This window comes from Geotrypetes seraphini, chromosome 4 (genome assembly GCF_902459505.1).
Source record: "Geotrypetes seraphini chromosome 4, aGeoSer1.1, whole genome shotgun sequence".
NCBI lineage: Eukaryota > Metazoa > Chordata > Amphibia > Gymnophiona > Dermophiidae > Geotrypetes > Geotrypetes seraphini.
Window position 1 is genome coordinate 108,546,831 of NC_047087.1, and position 18,594 is coordinate 108,565,424.

An 18,594-nucleotide genomic window follows, 5' to 3' on the forward strand; every position below is an offset into this window, starting at 1 on the left:
GAACGTGCGCTGTTAGGGCTAGTCTCAGTTAGGGTGCTGGTCTTAGACCAAAGGCCGCCGCATGAGCGGACTGCTGGGCATGATGGACCACTGGTCTGACCCAGCAGTGGCAATTCTTATGTTCTTATGTTCTTAGGGCAGGCGCTGGATGGAAGAGAGTGAAAAGACAATGAAAGCAGAAACCAGAGATGACAAAAGGTAGAAAAAAATAATTTTATTTCTATCTTGTGATTCAAATCTATCAGATTTGAAATATGTATCTTGTTAGACATAACTGGAGTGCAAAGCCCAGCAGGTGCTTAGCTCCATCTGGCTGGCTCTCTCTGACCAGGGGGCACGTAGCCCTAGCTCCACTCCCCCTAACTACCAAGCCATCCGTGAGCACTATTGCAAGACAAGCAGGTCAAGCAGGAGAAAGCAGAGGAGAGAGACAGAGGATATTAGAAGAGGACAAAAGCAGAATGGAAGGGAAGGGTCAAACCGAAGCTGAGAAGGGGAGAGAAGAGGCAGGAGACTAAGGGGATTGGTGAGAGTTAGCTCCGCCCACTCCCTGACGTCAAGCCACCGAAGCTCCCCCATAAAAGGGGAGGGGCCACCTCCGGAGCACATTGCAAGACAAGCCAGGCCAGGCAGGGAGAAGCAGAGGAGAGAGACTAGAGGATTTAGAAGGACAAAAGCAGAAGGAAGGGAGGCAAACCGAAGCTGAGAAGGGGAGAGAAGAGGCAGGAGACTAAGGGGATCGGCGAGAGTTAGCTCCGCCCACCCCTGACGTTAGCCACCGAAGCTCCTCCTTAAAAGGGGAGGGGCCAACAGCACGCAGCCGTTCGGCGTGCATCGAAGATGAGCGACAAAGGCGCTCGCTTTAGCGAGAGCACCTTTGCGAAGGGCCTCAAGAAGGACAGAGTTAGTACATCAAGGAAGGGCGACAAGGTAAGAAATCAATAACTAACACAGCAGAAAATCTTAAACTGTTATCTTCAAGCAGGAACGACTTTTGAAGCAGAGGGAAACCAGAAGATGAGCTTTCCAGTGTTTTGCTGACTGTCATATGTATGACTACCTTCCCTTGGGGAGACAGTCATATGTATGCAGTCGGTGTCAGGAGCTGAAAAGCTTGAAGAAGGAAGTCAAGCAACTTGAGGACAAGATAAAGGAGCTAGAAGGACTTTACACCACGGAGGACCCTATCAGGACATTTGAAGACTTCATGAGTGAGAGACACATCGAGAAGGAAATCAGGGATCTCGAGGAATTAATTGAGGAAGCATACAGGAGGAGGGTGGAAGAGAACAATTTCCAGATGAAAGATGAAGTTACACCAACACCAACATGGAAGGGAGAGCAAGGAAACAGATGCGTCAAAGAAGACACCCACAGAGGAATACCGCACGAGGGGGAGGAATTGGCTAGTCGATGCCCAAAATAAGAGAGAGCGAAGCACATCGAGGACATCGACCTGAGACCGAAGCGAAATTTGAAGAAGGGAAAGTCAGCGATTCTAGTGGGAGACTCGATCCTGAGGCATGTGGACAGCCACATAGCAGGAGGAAGAGAGGATCGGCTGGTGACCTGCCTCCCAGGAGCAATAACCAAGGACATCGTGGACAAAATTGGGAAGATCCTGGAAAGAGCGGAGACGGAAGAGACCGCAGTAATGATCCACATCGGGACGAATGATGTCAGCAGGAGAGACTACAGAAGAAGCACGCTGATAGAACAGTTCAAGATTCTGGGAAGGAAGCTGAAGATGAGGACCCAGAAGATAGTGTTCTCGGAGATGGCAGATGTGAAAAGGCAAGAGGAACTACAATCAATAAATGCGTGGAAGAGGAGATGGTGTGAGGAAGAAGGATTCCACTTCGTGAGGAACTGGACAACGTTTTGGGACAAGAGCAAGCTCTACAGGAGAGATGGACTGCACCTGAGCGCGGCAGGAACAAGACTTCTAGCAAACAACATCAAGAGAGGAATAGAACAGGCTTTAAACTAAGAGGAAGGGGAAAGCCGACAGTCGATCTAGTGTCGACGATTCGGAAGAAGGTATCCCGTGAAGATACTAAGGGGAAAAAAAGCTGGGAAGAAACAAGGGACGAATTACAGGACTCAACTAACCCAGAAGAGCAGGTTAGAAAGATTGTAGCAAAAGAGAAGACACTAAAGACCAAAGCACAGGGAAAGGAAATGAAGACAACAAAATGCCAGGATCTAAATTGCATATATACTAATGCAAGGAGCCTAAGAAACAAAATGGGGGAACTAGAAGCCGTGGCTAATGCAGAGGACATAGACATCGTTGGAATCTCTGAAACATGGTGGAATGAGGAAAGCAAATGGGATACAGTGCTGCCGGGGTACAAGCTCTATCGCCAGGACAGGTCAGGACAGAAAGGAGGTGGAATAGCCCTATACATAAAAGAAAGCATACAATCGACAAGAATAGATACAGCGGAGACAACCAACAAGCTGGAATCGCTATGGGTTAAAATACCGGGTAGGAAAGGACATGAAATAAAGATGGGCCTATACTATCGTCCACCCTGGCAAACCGGAGATATCGATAAAGAAATGGAAGCTGAGATGAAGCGAGAATGCAAAAGCGGTTACACAGTTATTATGGGAGACTTCAACTACCCCGGGATAGACTGGAATCTTGGAAGCTCAAGATGCGCTAGGGAGACAGAATTCCTGGAGGCTACACAAGATTGCTTCATGGAGCAGCTTGTTAGAGAACCGACAAGAGGAAATGCCACTCTCCTAAATGGGTTAATGGGTCCTGCAAAGGAAGTGGAAGTAGTGGGACCATTGGGAAACAGCGATCATAATATGATCAAGTTCAAGGTTGAAGTAGGAATATCGAAAAGAAAGAGAACCATAGCGACAACTTTCAACTTCAGGAAAGGAAACTACGAAGCAATAAGGGAAATGGTAAGGAAGAAACTTAGGAGCACTTCCAAGAAATGCCAAACGGTGGAACATGCCTGGTCTTTTTTCAAGGACACAGTGAGCGAGGCTCAAAATCTGTACATCCCCAGATTCAGAAAGGGGTGCAAAAAGAGTCGAACAAAAGATCCGGTATGGATCACTAAAATAGTGAAGGAAGCGATAGGCATTAAGAAAAATTCATTCAGGAAATGGAAAAAGGACAAAACTGAGGAGAACTGGAAAGAGCATAGGAAGTATCAAAAAGAATGTCACCGTGTGGTTCGTAAAGCCAAAAGAGAGTATGAAGAGAGGCTAGCCAGGGAGGCACAAAATTTCAAACCATTCTTCAGATATGTTAAAGGGAAACAGCCGGCTAGGGTGGAGGTGGGACCGCTGGACGACGGAGACAGGAAGGGAGTAGTGAAGGAGGAGAAAGAAGTCACGGAAAGACTGAACATGTTCTTTTCGTCTGTATTTACGAACAAAGACACAACCAACATACCGGAACCTGAGCAATTCTTCAATGGAAATCAAGCAGAAAAATTAACATCCATGGAAGTGAGCCTTGAAGATGTGCGCAGGCAGATAGAAAAACTAAAAACTGACAAATCCCCGGGTCCGGACGGAATCCATCCAAGGGTTCTGAAAGAATTAAAGGAGGAGATAGCAGAACTACTGCAGCAAATTTGCAACCTATCCCTGAAAACAGGAGTGATTCCGGAGGATTGGAAGATAGCCAACGTCATGCCCATCTTTAAAAAGGGATCAAGAGGTGACCCGGGAAACTACAGACCGGTGAGTCTCACCTCGGTTCCGGGGAAAATGGCGGAAGCACTGATAAAAGAAAACATCGATGAACATTTGGAAAGAAACAAACTTCTGAAAACAAGCCAACATGGTTTCTGCAGGGGGAGATCGTGCCTAACTAACTTATTGCACTTCTTCGAAGGAATTAACAAACAGATGGACAGAGGAGGCCCCATAGACATCATATACCTGGATTTCCAAAAAGCCTTTGACAAGGTGCCACACGAGCGTCTATTCCGGAAACTGAAGAACCATGGGGTGGACGGAGACGTACATAGATGGATCAGAAACTGATTGGCGGGTAGGAAACAGAGGGTAGGGGTGAAGGGCCACTACTCGGAATGGAGGAGGGTCACGAATGGTGTTCCGCAGGGCTCGGTGCTCGGGCCGCTGCTATTTAATATATTCATAAATGATCTAGAAACAGGGACGAAGTGTGAGATAATAAAATTTGCAGACGACACCAAACTATTTAGTGGAGCTCGGACTAAAGAGGACTGCGAAGAATTGCAAAGGGACTTGAGCAAACTAGGAGAATGGCCAACGAGATGGCAGATGAAGTTCAACGTTGAGAAATGTAAAGTATTGCATCTGGGAAGCAGAAACCCGAGGTACAACTATACAATGGGAGGGATGTTAGTGAACGAGAGTACCCAAGAAAGGGACTTGGGGGTAATGGTGGACATGACAATGAAGCCAACGGCACAGTGCGCAGCGTCCGCTAAGAGAGCAAATAGAATGCTAGGTATAATTAAGAAGGGTATTACAACCAGGACGAAAGAAGTTATCCTGCCGCTGTATCGGGCGATGGTGTGCCCGCATCTGGAATACCTCGTCCAATATTGGTCGCCGTACCTTAAGAAGGATAAGGTGTTACTCGAGAGGGTTCAGAGGAGAGCGACATGTCTGATAAAAGGGATGGAAAACCTTTCATACGCTGAGAGATTGGAGAAACTGGGTCTCTTTTCCCTGGAGAAGAGGAGACTTAGAGGGGATATGATAGAGACTTATAAGATCATGAGGGGCATAGAGAGAATAGAGAGGGACAGATTCTTCAAACTTTCAAAAAATATAAGAACAAGAGGGCATTCGGAAAAACTGAAAGGGAACAGATTCAAAATGAATACTAGGAAGTTCTTCTTTACCCAGCGAGTGGTGGACACCTGGAATGCGCTTCCAGAGTACGTAATAGGGCAGAGTACGGTATTGGGGTTTAAGAAAGGATTGGACAATTTCCTGCTGGAAAGGGGGATAGAAGGGTATTAATAGAGGATCACTGCACAGGTCCTGGACCTGTTGGGGCCGCCGTGTGAGCGGGCTGCTGGGCACGATGGACCTCAGGTCTGACCCAGCAGAGGCATTGCTTATGTTCTTATGTGTGACTGTGGTATTCTATTACATGATATTTGTGTAGCATTCTGTAATAATTTGGCTTATTCAGTTTTCTTGATAGTAGAGGGGATATATGTGAAGGGGAGGGGAGAAAGGGGTTTTGTTGATCTTTGTCCTGTATTATTTGTATTTATAAAATGACAATTGTATAGAATACTGTTTCTTTTTATACTTTAATAAAATATGTTCAATATAAAATCATAACTATTTGAGGCTTGTGCGGATGGGATCAGATGGTTTGTGGGACCGAGCTCGCGGGGATGGGGTGGCAATGGTTTTTTAAAAAAATTTCAGTCTTAGTAGTTTGCCAGTCCACGAAATAATTATTTTATTTCCGCCGGTCCATAGGTGTAAAAAGGTTGAAGAACACTGGGTAGACCCAGCAGCTTCCACATATAAATAACACCACTTCTACATATAGCTACTTCTTTTCACAAATCTACACATTTAAGTGCTGACAATTAAGTAGTGAAGCCACATATTTAATTTGATTTTAGTTTGGAGGTAAAAGCAAGCAATTGGAAATTAAAGAGAATGACTCTTCTTAATTCCTCATGCAAAGTCCTGGCTGCAACAACTGCTTTTGTAAAACTTATGCATACCCTTGAGCTGGTGTATAAAATAATTTGGACATTTTTTTCCCATACATATGTATTCTCTTTCTAAAATAGGCATAACTTATGCACATATCTCCCACACAAGTTATGTGACCTTTTATTAAATTCCCACTTCATGCCTGTGCAAAAATATTTTATACCATACACACCATTGCGCTGATATTAATTTATTGACATAACAGCTAGTCTTATATACCGCTACAACCTCACTGTTCTAAGCAGTGAACAAAGAAAAAAAAATCTAAATATTTATCTAGGAACTATATAAAATAAAAGAACATATAATTCAATTAAATAACAAATATCTTCAAAAGAGTTTCTAAAATCTTTGTAAGTTTAAGATGACGAAAGAAGGTTAGAAACTTCCCTCCCTATTTTAACTGCTTGAAAAGCCAGCAATGATTCAAACATTTTCAATCTCTTTTTGCTTTAAATAAATTGTTTTTAATGTTCTTCGAGGCCTGGGAAATTTGGCAAAATTAAAATGTTCAACCATGTAAAACCTTACATAAAATACAGGATAGTTTAAATCAAATCTTTGCATCAATGGGAAACCACTGGAGTTTTTTGTAATACAGGGAAATCTAATTATTTGCCAATTGAATCTTCCATCTTTGTCAGTCTTTTATCTTTCCTGCTTACCTGACTGCTTACAGATACCTTGGTCCCAAACTGTGGAATGACCTCCCTTGCCACATCAGAAACCAACCCACTCTGGCCTCATTCAAAAAATATTCAAGACTAATCTCTTCACTGAATCATTTGGCTCCACCTCTCAGAAGTCTTTAATATCACCACTCCCTGGACTTGCCACCCCACTATTTTCTCTCTCCTTTGAACTCATGGGGAGTGGATTTCATATCCCCACATTCATTTGAACTCACAAGCTTTATTCCCACTCATGAAATAATCTCTTAAAATGCATAACATTTCACCCAAGTGTTTGAATGTTCATCCCTCAGTGTATAATTTGCAAAGGGTGTTAACCAATCCTCTCTGCATGATCAGCCATATGACTGTCACAAATTGGATACAATTCTCCTGCAGTCAGATAAATGACAGACAGAAACCCCTTTTAACACGGACAGATAACTGCTGGTTTTAAATTCACTGTTTACAAATACTTCTTTTCAAGCTCTCGGAACCCCACTCCCATGGGGGATTTCATGTAGGAAACCTGTGTTTGAATATGCTCTCTGTTGGGAGTTTTTTTTTAACTTTGCTGACTTTCCTTTTTTTCTGCATTGCAGGCAAAGTCTTGGTGAGCAGTGAAATGGGAATCAGTAGATCAGCTGTACTGGTTGCTGCTTACCTAATGATCTTTCACCACCTGCCTATCCTGGAAGCATTAATGACAATCCGGAAAAAACGTGCCATTTACCCAAATGATGGCTTCATTATGCAGCTACGAGAACTAAATGAGAAGCTACTAGAGGAGCGAGAAGATTTTGATGAAGAGGGCAGCATGGATGGTGACTCTGTAATTGAAACCAAGTCTCATTCTATCATGGAAGATGGGGATTTAGGGAGCATTGTGGGAGCCAAAGTACACTCAATCATAGTAGAAGAGGAAGACAGTACAAGCAATATGGGAAGCCTAATGAGTTCCATGGCAAAGTCAAGTGTGATTTCCAAACAGCCCACTCTCATTGACGAGGATGAGGAGGAAAGGCTATATGAAGAATGGAGGATAAAGCAAGGACTGCCACCACGAGAATTACCAAACAGAGATGAGAGAAAAAAATGCCTGAAGCTTCAAGATCAAGACGAGAAAGATGATGTGCACCAGATGATCCAAGAATGGCAACATCGAAATGAGAAATACCGAGAATTAAGGCCAGAGGATGATAGAGATTCTGTCATGGATGGGATGAGATATTCTCCAAGTCAGTTCAGTGACATAGAGAGTGTGAGCAGCTTAGACATTCAGACACTGAGAGAACACCTGAAAGCCAGTGGCATCAACAAAACATGCAGAAGTCGCACTGATTCTGTGTCCACAGAGAACAGCATGTGGAGCAAAAGGCTTCAGGAAATTGAAAAGGAAGCTGCTCAGAAATATCATTCCAAAAATAAAAGTGAAAATGATGACTCTGAAACTGGAAGAAGGATGAGAGAAGTGGATGAAGAAAGTGTGTTCTCAGAGACCAGTTCTTTTTATAACTTTTGCAAGAAGAATAAGGACAAACTTACCCCACTGGAAAGGTGGAAAATCAAAAGAATTCAGTTTGGATTTCACAAAAAAGACTCACAGTCCATTGAAGCATCCAAGACAGATGAAAGTGGTGAGCAACAAGAAAGAGAAGAGAAAAATCCATCAGATGCAAATCTGACAGCTTACCAAGCCTGGAAGATAAAACACCAGAAGAAGACAGGTAGCGAAAACAAAGATGAGATCGTGGAGCTGATCAAGGGTGAAGACACTGCTTTAGCCAAAAGAAAACAAAGGCGAGCAGAGATACTTGAACGTTCTAAGCAGACCTTGGAGGAGAGTCAGTCGTTGTGCAACTGGGAAACTGAAAGTGCCATGAGTGGTAGCATTCCTTTCTCTGCATTTTGGCCCGTAGCTTCTGGAGCAAGGAGCACTGGAGATTCAGCTTCTGTGTTGAGTATGCAAAGCAACAGATCATCTGTACTCCAACAAAGTACTCTAGGTGTTTCTCAATTGCCAACTCCACCTTTGCCAAACCTTGCAGTAGGGCCTGGTGATTTAGTTTCTCTGACTAGCATTCAGAATTGGATTGCCAATGTGGTCAGTGAAACCATTGCTCAGAAGCAGAATGAAATAATGATGGCATCCCGCACACCCTCTATGTTAAGCACCAGTACCAAATCTCTTGAGCTTGGCAGAAACACAGAGGATGACAAGATTTCTCTGATCAGCATGCAGAATGGTTCATCTCTTGGTAATTCGATGGTACAACCACGAGACATGAGAAACATGGACATCCAATCTGTCATGTCTTGCGAGAGCTCATTTAGTTTGAAAACAGAGGGGTCGAATTCAAGGGGTAAGGTTGCTCAAACCAGTAAGCCTCTGTACAGCCTCTTTCAGGATGACATTGACCTAATTAAACTTAGTCGAAAAGAGAAGGAGGCAAAAATGGAGCTCAGTGAGAGAATGGACAAATATAAGATGGAAAAAATCACCACTGACAACAAACGCAGTACCCTATTTAAAAAGAAGAAGACCAGGGATGATGAAGAGGAAGAAGATTTCAATTATGCTGGAAACAAAAGCTATAGATCTTCCTGTAACCAGGAATATGACACTCCTGACACAGCCTCTGCATTTTCAGCACATTTTGCCAATACTGGCACTTTGAATTCAGAGGTAGAGAGTAATGTTAACAAATGGCTCAGTGGCCTAAAAAATGAAGAACAGAAACCAACACAAGATTGTAGGGAGAATAGTGGTGAAAAATACACAAGAAGGCCATGCACTTGGACAGAAATAAATACTGAGGGCTCCAATAATAGATTCTCCAGATCCCAAGCACAAGTCAACAACTCTTTATCTGTACATCAGAATAGAGGTGATATGCTTAAGACAACATCAAAATTTTCATTTACACCCACAGAAGAAGATATGTATTGTTTTACGAAGTCTAAAGTCAGTGAGATGGCAGGTTCCCAAGGAGAGAGCTCAGAACCCAATTTTTTGGGAACACCAGAATCAAGTGGTAATCCTGTAACCCCTGAACCACCACCACATCGGACTAGAATTTATCATTCTGAAGAGTTATCCAATCCAGATTTCATCAGAACCTGGAGCAAAGAGAAAGTTTAACCAAAGATTTACAACATCTGAAGAAGATAAAGATAAGGAGGAATCAAATAGCAGTGAGGAAGGAAAGTATACATTAGGTAGATGGGCTCAGTATAAAAAAAGCACTGCTGTGGGAAAACAAATGGATGATGATGAAATTATTGCTGCTTGGAGAAGTCATCAAGAAGAAACTAGAACTAAGCTCCTGAGAAGAAAAAAGGAGGAGAAATAAAATTAAGTCTGTAAAAAATAATAATATTGTTCTTATTAGGCAAGAATAGCTCCTTCACAGTTCATAGCTCAGTAAATCTTTCAAAAGCATGTATCCACCTCCCCAGTTTAATCATCAATGTCACAAATATTTAGCATGTTCACACATTGGAATCACTTTTTCTGGTGTTCATCAAAATCCAAACTTCAAAACTTCCCAAGACTTCCCAAGTAGAATATGTAGAAATAAGGGTCAAACAAGTTATGGTAAATGCTATTTTTGGACTAACAATACATCAGTGACTAGCTTTCAAGAGCTAAGCTCTTATCACCATATAAACATACAACAGAACATTAAGGCAAAAAGACCATATAGCTTTTCTACTTTGTTCATCCACACCTACTTTTCAACTCTACAATTATTTCCTTTCCCTCCAAGATCCTCTGTGTGCTTGTCCTATGCTTTCTTAAATTCAGATATTGTCATCCTTGCCATCACATCCATTGGGAGCCTCTTTTATGTGTATTTTCTTAGAAAACTAAGTCTACCCTCTTTCACCCTCATCTTATGGACCCCCTCATTCTAGAGTCTCCTATCCACTGAAATCTAATCTAATTTAAGATTTGTGGATTGCTCATAAAGGCTCAAGGTGATTTACAAATTACACAAGAGCCCATACAAACATGGAGCGCTTACAGAAGTCACAGCAGCAGATTACAATGTAAGAGAGCATGGAGAACAAGAACTAGTACAGGTGAGGGGAGCTTACACAGGAAAACATTGCGACACTCTACAGTCCAAAAAAATGAAATGGGGTTATGTAGGACAGTCAATAAGGCAGATTTATGGAAGTCGTAGCTTGGCTAGTTTAAGGAAGTCTGTAAGCTGCTGAAAGGTAGTTTTTCTAGAGAAATTTTTTTCTGTTTTCATCTAAAATTCAGGTAGTTAGGGTTCTGCAGTGAGGCTGTTCCAGTTTTTTTATTGTGACGTAGGTGAACAGTGAGTTGAATATGCGTTTGTATCTGACACCTTTTGGTGAGCTCTCTAGGTTTGCCTTCTGTACATTCATGAAGGTATTTAAATATCTCTAGCATATCTCCCCATCTCACACTTCCTCCAGGGTATTCATATTTAGATTTTTAAGTCTATGGGCCTCTTCTATCAAACTGTGCTAGCAGTTTGTAGCGCGGTGAGCCGCTCTGCTCCTGATGCTCATAGAGTTCCTATGAGCGTCGGGAGCAGCGTGGGCCATTCAGTGCAGCTCTCTGCGCTAAAAACTGCTAGCGCAGTTTGATAGAAGAGGCCCTATAACTTATATGTTATATGATGAAGACAGGGGCCAGCACCAAATTTCCAGATATAATTCAGGTGGTGGCAGCCAGCATTTAAAGAAAGTTACCACCATCAGCTGAATATTGCCCCCTCCCTAATTTGGGAGGGGGGATTAGGATAACTTTTAAGGCCAGAGAGAGAGGTATACTTGCCCCCTCACTCTTTGAAACCGCAGGTTTAAATGAGCAGTTACCTTACACTTATACACGATTCGTAGGAGGTGTTAATGCTAAAAGGGAAATTTTTTGAAATATTTGTATATTCCCCTCATAAAAAGGGAAATACCTGTTTATTTTAGAAGTGAGCCATACTACACCACCTTAAAATATATGTGTGTGATGGATATACATGTGAAGATATGAGCTTTTCTAAAATCATTCCCGCCATATTCGCGGGCTCAGCATTTGCGACTTCAGTTATTCGTGAGTGTTCCACCTTCCCAAACAGATGCAGCTCCCCTGTTCCTTGAACTGCTTTTAGTTCTTCCTCCTCACCTGCTCAATTACAATCATGCTGCACACTGGGGTGTTTGTTTGTTTTTTTACATTAACACTGCTGCACTGATTCTCACTGTATACTCTCTCCAAACTGCTGCCAACATCACTGTGGAGACTGGCTTTCAAATCCTGTGCCCAATCAGACACTACTGACTACTGTGACAACGGCATAGCGAGGGTAAGAGACACTGATGGCAATGGTGCCCCCGCACCCTCCTCTCAGCCCCCTTCTCCTTCCGCGCGCACCCCCCCAGTCCTTCCCCCCCATGCGCTCCCTCCCTTCCCCTGTACCTTTTTAAATCTTTGCCAGCATGAGCAGCTTCCTTGGCCTGCTGTTCACGCCGGCTTTGGTTTTTCCTCTGATGTCATTTCCTGGCCCTGTGACCCAGAAATGATTTCAGAGGGGAGCCAAGCCGGTGCAAGCCGCCAGCCAAAGTTGCTCGCATTGGCATATATTTAAAGAGGTACGGAGGGAAAGGGAGGGCTCAAGCGTGACATGGGGAGACAGAGAGGTGCTGGTGCTCCCACCAAGATGGTGCCTGAGGCGATCTGCCCCTCCGCCCCACTTACTACACCACTAACTGGGGACTGGCTTTCAAATCTTGTGCCCAATCAGACAGCAGGACTGCTACCGACATCACTGTGGAGGCTGGCCCTGGGAATATAGGGGAAGAAAGTTATTCACAAAATTATGGTAGTTGCGATAGGACTGCGCCCCTAACCCCCACGAATATGGAGGGAGGCCTGTACTTATACCTGTATGCCCACTTACACATGAAAATGCCACCTTGCCTTTCTACAGTGACCTTCTGAAGTTGTAATCATTCTGAACAATAGCTGAGAAGACTTTATATCTGGAAAACATCATTTCACAGAACTAGCCAAATTTTCTCTGCTCCACTGTATTCTGCCTTACCTCACACTTTCACTTCTGTTTCATGCTGCTACACACATTCTATTGTACAATATTCTACTTGAGTTTTGTTCTATTCTCTCACCGATGACTTGGCTGTAGGGATTCATTTTTATTGAAGAGTGTACAATAAACCCTGTGCTCAGAATTTCAAAATCCGTTGAGTTTATGTTCATTTTTTCCAGTTCTTCCTGACCCAGTAGACCTCTGTCTGCCTGCCTCTCCCATTAACAGCACCCGTATGTACATTATCCTGAAGAAGAGCAGTGTTTCTGGGTCTCCCGATTCATTAATTCTGATTGTTTGATGTTCTTTTCCTTACATAATACCTTACTCCTTTGCTTGTACTGAATAGTGATTGCAATACTCATAAACCCCCGATATTCAAAGTTATTTAACAGGCCAGAAATGGCCTGGTATTGAATATCCAGGCTCACCACTAACTAGAGAGAGATGTGGGGACAAAAATTCATCCCGATTCCCATGGTGAAGTGCACATTTCATCCCCAGTCCCTGCAGTCTTTTCTTCCATGTGTACCCTATTCAAAGCAGAAACATGATCTTATGCAATTTTATGAGCCTAGGGCATTGCAAATCAACATTTTAAGCATATTATCTAATATAATAAAACGCTAGGCCGCGCATGCACACTCCCATCGCGTAGGGTCCGTTTTCCGTGAGCTGTAGCAACCCATAGGAAAGTACGCATGCGCAGCTTACGGTTCTTTGAAAGATGCAGCAGTGGCTACTCTCACAATCCCCGCCTGCGTCGGACTTTCGACGCAGGTGGGGATCATGAGAGGAGCCACCGCCGCGTCTTTCAACTAAAAAAAAAAAAACGGCAAGGCGAATGTTGGCCATGGTGGCTGTCGGCGGCTGCAAGCCGCGGCAGCTGTAGCCCACCGCAGCCGAGCATGGAGACGGACCGAAGTTTTTTTCAACTTCTCAAAGACGCTCAGCGGCTCCTCTCACGAGCTGCTCCTGCGTCGGAGAAGGCGGCGATCGTGAGAGGAACCGCCGGGAAGTTACACTGCTGGGGGCTCGGGCTGTTAGGTCCGTGCAGGCTCCTCTCGCGGTAAATGGAGGGAGAGGGAATGCTGCGGCTGCTGGACAGGGAAGTAGGGAAGGAGATAGGAAGAAAGACACAGGGACAGGGGCAGGGAGAGAGACAGAAAGACAGACAGACAAAGGGAGCCAGGGAGGGAGAGAGACAGAAAGAAAGACAGCGGGAGGAAGAGAGACAGAAAGAAAAAGACAGGGGTATGGAGAGAAACAGAAAGAAAGACAGACATATATTCTACCACCAGGGGGAGGAAGGGAGACAGAGAGAAAAGAAGAAAGACACAGGGACAGGGAGAGACACAGAAAGACAGACAGACAAAGGGGGCCAGGGACAGAGACAAACAGAAAGAAAGACAGCAGGACAGAGAGAGAAAGAGACGGAAATAAAGACAGACAGACAGTCATATATTCTAGCACCCGTTAATGTAACGGAGCTAAAATACTAGCATTATATATTATATACAGTATATATAAACACTTGCAGGGAAGTTGAAAAGCATGCCATACTCTGCATGTTTTCCCTACTTATTCGTACGTAGTTTATAGCTACTCTGAATAAAATTCAGATACTGGATCTTTAGTGCAGCTTACAAAGAATACTGTTCCCCCCACTGTATGATCATCACTCTTTTAAAAAATGGGACAGTACTTCTGTTACCGATTGTTTTATGCACTCCAAGGAATTATGTATTAAAAAGAAAAATCAAAATAATGTATAGAACAACAACATATTGAACAGAATAATATTTGCAGTATTCTGGAAAATATGGGGATATTTTAATATTTAGCTTGCCAGTCCAGTATCTTCCTGTTGGCCATATAAACAGTGATATTTCGGCAGCACTAAGCAAAAATCCTGAGGTTACTAGCACCCATAAACCTCAGTGTTTTTGGTAGGTTGCCAAATGGCCACCAGGCTTCAGCTCTGCTAGCCTTTAGTAAGGGGCTGTTACCAAAGATTAGGTATAGCTAATGTAGATCATATGTGCTATCTGTATGAGCTGTACTTAATACAGCTGCAGGGCGAGAACCAGGGATGTCACTGTTGCTCCTTGAAATCTTGGACAAGTCGCTCAACCATCCATTGAATCAAGTACAAAACTTAAATTGTAAGCCATCCAAGAAGATGAAAATACCTACTGTAACTGAATGAAACTTGCCTTAAGCTATTATTGAGAAAGGTGTGATCTAAATCCAAATCCCAGTAACAGGCATACTGTGAAGTAATACAGAACACTACAAATGTCACTAAGGACCTAAAGAACAATTCTACCATACCGCATCAGCAGTAATATCCACGAGTCACATAACAAGGATCTACTTAGGAAAACACAGCACTAAACACTACAATGTATATTAGAACACCAATAAACCTATTGGAAAACTAAAGAAGCCAGATTAATACAGATCCATCCTGCACAGTTAATGCTAACAGAAAACCATGTTAAGAGAGGCTGGTCATGTAGTCAGGAAAGCAGAGATGCAAATGGAAGAAAAAATAGCTGGCACGGTAAAACATGGAGACAAGACATTTTGTAGATATATTAGTAATAGAAAGAAGGGCAAAAATGGCATTGTGAGACTCTAAAGTGAAGGGGAGGAATATGTAGAAGCTGATAAAGAAAAGGCCGAATTGCTTAACAAATATTTCTGTTCTGTGTTCATGGCTGAAGCGCCGGGAGCGGGACCGCAGAAGACAAACATGAATAGGAATGGAGCCCTGATCGATTTTCAGAGGGTTGTGTTCGTGAGGAACTAGCTAAAATGAAGGTAGACAAAGCGATGGGGCCGGATGGTGTACATCCGAGGGTGCTGAAGGAACTTAGGGAAGTTCTAGTAGATCCTCTGACTGACCTTTTCAATGAGTCTCTAGAGTCGGGAGTGGTACCGGAGGACTGGAGAAGGGCGGATGTGGTCCCTCTCCACAAAAGTGAAAGTAGGGAATTACAGGTCAGTAAGACTGACTTCTGTGGTAAGCAAATTAATGGAAACACTTATAAAATAGAGAATGGTGAAGTTTCTGTAATCCTGTGGATTACAGGACTAGAGACAACAGATTCACTAGAGGTAGGTCTTGTCAGACAAATATGATCAATTTCTTTGGGTGACCAGAGAATTGGATAGGGGATGTGCACTAGCACACAGACATCTAATAAATAAACTAAGTGCCCTTGGAATGGGTCCCAAAGTGACAGGCTGGGTCAGGAACTGTTTAAGTGGAAGGCGACAGAGGGCAGTGATCAATAGGGATCACTCTGAGGAAAGGGACGTTACCAGTGGTGTGCCTCAAAGTTCTATTCTTGGGCTTGTTCTTTTTAACATTTTTATAAACGATATTGCTGAAGGGTTGTTGGGTAAGATTTGCCTCTTTGCGGATGATACCAAAATCTGCAATAGAGTAGACATGCCGGATGGTGTGAATAACATGAAGAAAGACCGGGCGAAGCTTGAAAAATGGTCTGAAATTTGGCAGCTAAAATTTAATGCTAAGAAATGCAAGGTCATGCATTTGGGCTGCAAAAACCCGAGTGAACAGTACAGTTTAGGCTGGGTGTGAGGAAGTTATGTGCACGATGGAAGAGTGGGACTTGGGTGTAATTGTATATGATGATCTTAAGGTGGCCAAAAGGTGATGGCAAAAGCTAGAAGGATGCTAGTTTGCATATGAGGTATGGCCAGTAGGAAAAAGGAGGTATTGATGCCCCTATATAAGACTTTGGTGAGGCCTCATTTAGAATATTCTGTACAATTCTGGATGCCGCACCTTCAAAAAGATATAAAAAGGATGGAGTCAGTCCAGAGGAAAGTTGCTAAAATGATGTAACTTAGTAGATGACGGCAGATAAAGATCTGAATGGTCCATCTAGTCTGCCCAACCTGATTGGGCAAAGAGATGGCAGATGAGCTTCAATGTAGAGAAATGTAAGGTCTTGCACGTATGAAAAGGAAATCCGATGTACAACTACACGATGGGGGAGAAGTTATTGGGGGAAGACAATCTTGAAAAGGACTTGGGAGTCTTGGTGGATAAAACAATGAAGCCGGTGGCACAATGCGCAGCGGCCTCCAAGAAGGTGAACAGAATGTTGGGCATTATCAAAAAAGGTATCACTACCAGAACCAAAGAAGTTATCCTGCCGCTGTACCGGGCGATGGTGCGCCCGCACCTGGAGTACTGCGCTCAATACTGTTCGCCGTACCTCAAGAAGGACATGGCGATACACGAGAGGGTTCAAAGAAGAGCAACAAAAATGATAAAAGGCATGGAAAACCTTTCATATGTGGAGAGGCTGGGGCTTTTTTCCTTGGAAAAGCGGAGACTTAGAGGGGACATGATAGAAACTTATAAGATATGAAGGGTATAGACAAGGTAGAGAGGGACAGATTCTTCAGACTTGCGGGGGTAACAATAACAAGAGGGCACTCGAGGAAATTGAAGGGAGACGGATTCAGAACAAACGCTAGGAAGTTCTTCTTCACTCAGAGGGTGGTGGACACCTGGAACGCGCTTCCAGAGGAGGTGGTAGAGCAGAGTACGATTTGGGGGTTCAAAAAGGGATTGGACGAATTCCTGAAGGAAAGAGGAATTGAGGGGTATGGTTAGAGGGAAAATGTTGTATGTAAAAGATCACTAACAGGTCTTTGACCTGGAGGGCCGCCGCGGGAGCGGGCTGCTGGGCACAATGGACCTATGGTCTGATTCAGCAGAGGCGATGCTTATGTTCTTATGATTCAATCTAAAAGTTTGTTGGGGGGGGCTTTTTTCTTCTTCTCCTTAGCTATTTCTGGGCAAGAATCTAAAGCTCTGCCCAGTATTGATCTTAGGTTCCAACTACTGAAGTGTCCGTCAAAGCTCACTCCAGTCCATCTACACACCCTCCCAGCCATTGAAGCCCTCCCCAGCCCATCCTCCCCCAAATGGCCATATACAGACACAGACCGTGCAGTCTGCCCAGTACTGGCCTTAGTTCTTCAATATTTACTATTATTTTCTGATTCTAGATCCTCTTTATTCATCCCACGCTTTTTTGAACTCCGTCACTGTTTTCCTCTTCACCACCTCTCTCGGGAGCGCATTCCAGGCATCCACCACCCTCTCCATAAAGAAGAAGAATTTCCTTACATTGCTTTTGAGTCTCCCACCCCTCAACCTCAAATTATGTCCTCTGGTTTTACCATTTTCCTTTCTCTAGAAAATATTTTATTCTACGTTAATACCTATCAAGTATTTGAACGTCTGAATCATATCTCCCCTGTCTCTCCTTTTCTCTAAAGTATACATATTCAGGGCTTCCAGTCTCTCTTCATACGTCTTTTGACGCAAACCTCCTATCATTTTCGTCACCCTCCTCTGGACCACTTCAAGCCTTTTTGTGTCCTTCACCAGATAGGGTCTCCAAAACTGAACACAATATTCCAAGTGGGGCCTCACCAACAACCTGTACAGGGGCATCAACACCTTCATCCTTCTACTTTATACAGCCCAGCATCCTTCTGGCAGCAGCCACTGCCTTGTCACACTGTTTTTTCACCTTTAGATCTTCAGACACTATCACCCCAAGGTCCCTGTCCCCATCCGTGCATATCAGCCTCTCCTCTCCCAGCATATACGGCTCCTTCCAATTATTAATCCCCAAATGCATTACTCTGAATTTCTTTGCATTGAATTTTAGTTGCCAGATTTTAGACCACTCCTCTAACTTTTGTAGATCCTTTTTCATGTTTTCCACTCCTTCCTCGGTGTCTACTCTGTTATAAATCTTGGTATCATCTGCAAAAAGGCAAACTTTTCCTTCTAACCCTTCAGCAATGTCACTCAAACATATTGAACAGGATTGGCCCCAGCACCGAACCCTGAGGGACTTCACTACTCACCTTTCCTTCCTCCAAGCAACTTCAATTAATCACCACCCTCTGGCGTCTGTCCGTCATCCAATTTCTAATCCAGTTCTCCACTTTGGGTCCTAACTTCAGCCCTTCAAGTTTGTTCAACAGCCTCCTATGAGTAACTGTATCAAAGGCATTGCTGAAATCTAAGTAAATTACATCTAGCATATGTCCTCGAACCAGCT

At 43.5% G+C, this 18,594-nt stretch overlaps 1 protein-coding gene across 1 annotated transcript in view; it reads left to right on the forward strand.

The window, feature by feature from the left end:
• Positions 1-13,191, forward strand: part of DUSP27 (dual specificity phosphatase 27, atypical) — a 51,290-nt gene extending 38,099 nt beyond the window's left edge. Inside the window, 2 exon segments of the mRNA XM_033941613.1 lie at positions 6,989-9,498; positions 9,500-13,191. Coding sequence (XP_033797504.1) covers positions 6,989-9,498; positions 9,500-9,739 — 2,750 coding nt within the window. The 3' untranslated portion in view covers positions 9,740-13,191.
• Positions 13,192-18,594: the final 5,403 nt, after the last annotated feature.